The 6,594-nt window shown below is 35.4% G+C and overlaps 1 protein-coding gene across 1 annotated transcript; it reads right to left on the reverse strand.

Moving 5' to 3' along the window:
* LOC150027256 (uncharacterized) lies at positions 1-3,935 on the reverse strand. The gene is made up of 7 exons (XM_090303900.1): positions 3,901-3,935; positions 2,123-2,393; positions 1,853-2,039; positions 752-981; positions 432-667; positions 188-355; positions 1-109 (listed from the first exon to the last, which is right to left on the reverse strand). The coding sequence occupies exons 2-7, from the start codon at positions 2,387-2,389 to the stop codon at positions 1-3; spliced, it is 1,197 nt and encodes a 398-aa protein (XP_090160026.1). The 5' UTR covers positions 2,390-2,393; positions 3,901-3,935.
* Between the last annotated feature and the right edge of the window lie 2,659 nt (positions 3,936-6,594).

A 6,594-nucleotide genomic window follows, 5' to 3' on the forward strand; every position in this document is an offset into this window, starting at 1 on the left:
TTACGTATCAATGATATCCTTAAATTTTGTGGGCATCTTCTTGTGTAGGGAACAGAACCACACAGCAGTCTTATCAACCATTGATAAGACAAGTAACTGCCAATGATGCCTATATGATCAATGAAAAGAGTTAGTAAATATTTAAAACATGAAATAATAATAATTGATGACATATAATTAAACTTACTCATTAATATAAGGGCATAAATAAATTTGTTTTCCCTCTTTTTCCAGGATGTTAGTGATGTATGCTTGAGTCTCAGTTGAGTTTGGTCCAACGGGATTAGTATATGCAGGATCTAAGAATCCATACATATTTTCCTTCCCCTCAGTGATACAGACTCTATGCAAAAACCTACAAGTTTTTAGTTAAAGCATAATCAATAATAATTTAACATAAAGTAAATTGAATAATAGGTAAAGATACTTACATCATAAAAAATTGAATTATACTTATATTGAGCTCCTGTTTCCCAGATATAAATTCTGATAAATCTGTGTTGTAAATCATCAGTGGCAGTTCAGTGTTTATTTGAAAAAATGTATTATCCCACGGAACTGGAAAAGGATCATTGCCAATCTGACTAGCAATGAGACGTAGGGAAGCCATAGGATCGTCAACTGGAACCTCACGCTTCTTTTTCGGACTTGGTGGCTGAAAAGGTTTCTACAAGATAAACAACATTTGTATTAAATTATATGTAATATATAAATATAAATAAAAAATAATATAATGAAACGAAATTATTACATGAGGTTCGGGCATAGATCGAATGAGCTCTCTGGGCCAGGCAACGAATGTCTGAAATGCATCGGCCACAGTGGTTACCTCATCTGAAGGTAGTGGAACACGAGCATCAGGAAATCGTACTTTTTCAACTGTTACCTTCGCCACATCAGGGGAGAGAGGAACGTTATGTAAGGTGGTGGCATTTTTATAGACTTTTCCAAGTGCCACCACCCGAGGAAGTTTGCCGCCCACTACCAGTAGCTCACAATCCTCTGTCTGCCCATTGATATCATCCCCTGATGTTGGAGGAGCCGCACAACTCCCCTTTGTGCTCTTGGGAGTGGGACTAACAAGGGGTTCAATCGGCTCAGCACAAACTTGTTGCGATAGAAACTCTTGTCGCATTCGATCATTCTCCTTTTTCATCTCCAGCCACATCAAATCAGTCTCCTTTCTCATCTCCTCCATTATTTCTTCACGTAACTTTCTCTTCATTTGAGTTTCCTTCTTGGAGGAGGAGGATGGCTGTCGTTCTGAAACTCCAAAATAAAGTTTAATTCCGACCCCTTGTCCAGCTGCACGAACACGACCAGAGTGTTCAGGTCGTCCAATTGTTTCAACCAGGATATCGTGACGACCTTCAGCAACAAATTTACCGTCGGATTCCAAGGAATCTTGCAAGAATACACAAAAATCATATTTTCAATCATTAATATAATTAATGCTTTAAAAAAATTGAAAATAACAAAAATAACTTACAATTTTTTCGATTATAACCCCGGATTGCTCAGAACTTGGTGCACCCGACTTTTTTATTCGGGCCCTCTTCCATTTTACATGGCGAAAAGGTGGTGATGGAGGAGAAGTGACCCCTGTTTCCACATTCTCAGACAACGTCCCCTGTTGAGATTTCTCCTTTTCCACCATCAGTGTTTGCTCAAGATTTCTATACCCCGAACGAGACATAACGTGCGGGGTAAGATTCTTCAAAGCTATCTCTTGAGCTTTCTTCCGACGATCCTGTCATAATTGAAATAAACAAACTGAAGTAAATAAGATAAACTTATTAATGTTATATAAACAAAAAAGTTACTTCACTTACCATCCAAGCCTCATTTTCACAGCTTTCTCTAAAAAGACGCCATGTCTCTTCATCAATATGTTGGTACTTTAAACATGGATTTTCGTCTTTAAGGTCGCCAAAAATGTATCTCGAAGTCAGTCTTGACTTAAAGGTACGAAATTTAAGTGCGATATTGGATAATATCTTTGATCGAAGCGGTTCCACATCAGGAATGTCAAAGTTTGCCTGGAAAATAACATCATCAAATTAAAATTAATTAATCAATATTAAAAAGCATTATATGATAACAATAATAATGTAAAGCTTACCAGAACATCCTCCCATAGCATGTTCCGATCAACCTCTGAAACCTCATCCCATGAATTAATCAAAATGGAGAGCCTCTCACGAGAAACAACTCCAAGATAGCTCATAAACTCATCTGCCTTAGGACCAAAAGCCACTCCAGTGTTGATGTCAATGTCAACATGTGTCTTCTCACCAGCAGCACGTCTCAATGCAAGACGCTTCAATCTAGTAGGTCCTCTACTGCCTCGTCCAGATCGAGGTCTGTCTGGAGTCTGGTCGTCATCCATGTCTCTGTTAAAAAAATTAGGTAACAAACATTAGTTAATGTGATTTGTACTCATATTACCAAACGGATTCATTCCATCTGTAGCTAAACTAAGTCGGATATTTCTTGATTCTTTACCAAACTCTGGAAACTCATTGTCAAATTTCTTCCACTGAATAGAATCAGTTGGATGTCGGTACATGCCATCGCATTTCCTCTCATCTGCATGCCATCTAAGATTCTTAGCATCGTCTGGGTTTGCAAACAAACGCTTCATCCTTGGAATGATGGGAAGATACCACATAACCTTCATTGGGGGTCCATGCTTTTCCATCTCATCAATAGAATCATCATCTTTTTGTTTCAACTTATAACGTGATAACCCACACCTCGGACAACTTTTCAACAATTCAAAATCTTTCCGGTATAATATACAATCATTAGGACATGCATGTATCTTTTTATACTCCATACCCATTGGACAAAGAATCTTTTTGGCCTCGTAATTACGATTAGGTAGAGTATTTCCCTCTGGAAGCATATCCTTCAACAGCTGGAGCAATTCCGTGAAGCTTTTATCAGTCCATCCGTTTATTGCCTTCAAATTCATCAATCTTAATACCACTGACAACCGTGTGAAGTTAGTTGATCCAGGATACAATGGAGTCTCTGCATCGCTTGACATACTTCCATATCCATGCACTTTTGCAAAAGACTCAACTCCTACATCACGAATCATGTCTTCCAATCGATCATCTTCTACATCATCGTGTACTGCTTCATCCATGGTGGACCCCACATATTCTTCAGTTACGGAAACACGTGGTAAATTTAATAATTCACCATGCCATGTCCAGGTTGTATACGATCGAAGAAACCCATCACATAACAGGTGCTCCCTCATTAAATTAACATCCAATATCCTTCCATTCAAACAATTAACACACGGACACCTGATCTTTGTTCCATCATGACCACTATTAATCGCGTTATGTTGTGCAAATTGTATAAATTCTTCTACTCCTCTTTCGTACTCATCACTTATACGAACAGAATTTATCCAATTTCGATCCATATTCTGCAATAATCATTGAGAATCAGGGTTCTATCTAACATTTTTGACGAGGGTCAAACACCCCGAACTCAATACCAGCACGTATTATTGCCGAAGGTCGAACACCTTCGGACTCAACAACAACGATAATTCTATTCAAAACCTAACAACTAAACTAACATAATATAAATACAAATTATAATAAATATTGAATAATATAAATTCAAAAATACAAATTATAAATACAACTAAACTAACATAATATTACAAATTATAATAAATACTGAATAATATAAATTAAAAAATACAAATTATAAATACACTAAACTAACATAAAAATTCAAAAATCCATAAAAACTAACATATAAATACAACTAAACTGAATAATTTAAATTCAAAAATACAAATTATAATACATAAAAAGAATAAAAATTCAGAACATTAAAAAAAATCAAAAAAATTTAAAAAACCACACCAACCTTGTGTGAGAAGCCTTCGTTGGTGGCAGCGGCAGCAGCAGATAGCGGTGGCGGCAGCAGATAGCGCTCAATGAAGCTACGGGAGAAAAAAAAAACAAGAATGAGTGCTGCAATGTCAATGTAACAGTGAACCAAAACGTGAACGAAAACGAAAACGAAAACAAAAGCGAAAACGAATCGGTGCAACGAAATGGAAAACGAAAACGAAAGAGTTTTACCAAATGTGAATGAGAAGAACGCCAACGGGAATGAATGCAAGCGCGAACTGGAAGCAGCAGAGCAATAGTGAAAACGAAAACGAAAAGCGGTGAAGAGAAACTGTTGAGGCGCGTTCAAAATTTTTAGGGTAAAAAATGATTTACAAATGCGGTCATTGGGTAAGACCGCATTTGTAAATCACGCGCATTGATTTACAAATGCGGTCATTGGGTAAGACCGCATTTGTAAATCAAAATAATTTCAAAAATGCCACCGCTTTTTTAACGAATGCGTTTAAGCACTGAGCCGCGTTTAATAATGAGCACTCTTTTCTTATTTTTGTACTAGTGGAAGGAGTTTTCCAAGGAATCTGTCATAGTACTATCATGTATCTCCTCATTATATTCTTCTTATGTCAGCCTGTCTATGGTGTTCACCATGAAACAAATGTGATAGGTATTGGAGTTAGATGAGTTTGGATGTCCTTTTGATTCTTTATGAGATAGAGCAATAGTTTCTCACATTTCTTTGACACTTGATAAGGCAATAACTTTGGATAGTTCTTCTTCAGACAATGCACATATAAGAATATGCCTAGCTTTGGCATTAAGTTTATATATGTTCTTTTGATGTTTATTTCAAGATTCTCTTAGCAACAACTCTCCATAGGAGTTAAGTAGGGAAGAAATTCCTTCTTCACTAATATCTAGTAGATCTTTATCCACAGTTCATACTTTTCTCCTTTGAATAAAGGTGGTATGTTAATGGTTTTTGTCTTAACTCCATTGAGTTCACCAGGACCATGCCTCAAGTCCGGTTAAGAACCAACCCCTGAGATTAGCTCTAATACCAATTGAATGTGCAATTGTCTCCATATGGGAGCGTTGAGTGGAGCTTGAACTCAATTCACAAAATAATAAAAAAACATATGCAGTGTCTAAAAAAGTATATAGTATAGAGAAATATAATGGATTTATATTGATTCACTCAATAACTAGGACTACTTTCAGTCTCCTTAAGCAATCTGCTTAAGAGCCTTCCCTAACATAAGTATTCTACACCTTTGCAAGTACACAAGTATTCATACACCTCTCTAATTCACCAAGTATTCTCCACCTCTTCAAGTACACAAGTATTCTTATACCTCTCCAAGTCACCAGGTATTTTATGCCTCTCCAGGTAAACTAGTCTGAATCTTCCTCTAATCAAGACCTCTCAACAATATGAGAAAACACTCTCTTCAGAGAGAACAACTAAAGCTCAAAGAATATGTTTCACAAAGTGAAGGATTTACAGTGGTTAAGCTCACTACCCAATCTCACAATTCGCTTTAATGGCAGATGGAAATTGTATATCACTTGATAGTGGTGTTTCTTTCTCGTTTTATGTACACTTGTTGTTGTGTTCTTCATCTTCAAGATCTTTATATAGCCTTCAAAAATGTGATTGTTGAAGCTTTGAATTTCTTCTTTCTTCTCATAGTCGTTAGACGCTCAATATGGTAAGTCTTGCTCTGATTGATTCTTCCATGTCTTGAACGTGTGAGGCAATTTGAATTCTTTTCTTCTATTTTTTAAATATGTATGTTGACGCATTAAGTCATTTTGATTTTTGCAAATATACAACACTGATCTTCCATCATGCAATAGACATTCTAAAAGGAAACTTTTGCTTTGTTGTAATCTTCGCATCTTAACCGTGTAAAATAATTCGAATTATTTCTTTATATACTTCAAATATGAATGTTGTACTTTTCTTGACTGTTGGATTTTCTAGCATGTATTTGTGTTTACTTCAATAAGACCGTCTAGTGAGTCTTACTCATCTTTCTTATTAAAATCGTCATTAAATCGTTTTGATATGTTCAAGATAATACTTCCTTCTGAATTGTCTTATAATTTAGAAGAATCTAGCATGTAGTGCATCAATAGATTGTTTGATAAGATAATCTAGGTTTGATTCTTCAAAGACTGTCTGATGAGATCTTCTATAGTGAGCATGTGTCATGTGATCGTATAATGTGACTATTGGATTGTCTGAAAATCTAAAGACAATGAATTCGTATATCAAACTTATATTATAGATCTTTTGACTCTTTGGGGATGTCTTGATAAACTGTCTAATATGTTCATATTCAACAGAAACATTTAACACTTATAACATTGTTTGATCATCTGGTAAGTTTAAGCAACTTAGAATGTCTAGAGTGTCTTTAACTAAATTTATACACTTAGTAGCTTTGTTAGACATTTTAACATACCTTATCGTGTTTGGTATCATCGAAACATATAGACTTTTGTGTTGCAAGATTGTTTGATGGGTGATATATAGTATAGTTGGTCATAGGCCGCCTAACAATTTAAAAATCTTCCCATTTTTTATGATGACAAAATTATAAATTTAAATAACATAAAAACATTAATAGGTATATTAGAGATATTTTGCATAATATATAATTAATTTTAGTTTTAGATATCACATAGAAACACATGTGCA

This window comes from Phaseolus vulgaris, chromosome 6, assembly GCF_051622355.1.
Source record: "Phaseolus vulgaris cultivar YP4 chromosome 6, ASM5162235v1, whole genome shotgun sequence".
NCBI classification, from domain to species: Eukaryota; Viridiplantae; Streptophyta; class Magnoliopsida; order Fabales; family Fabaceae; genus Phaseolus; species Phaseolus vulgaris.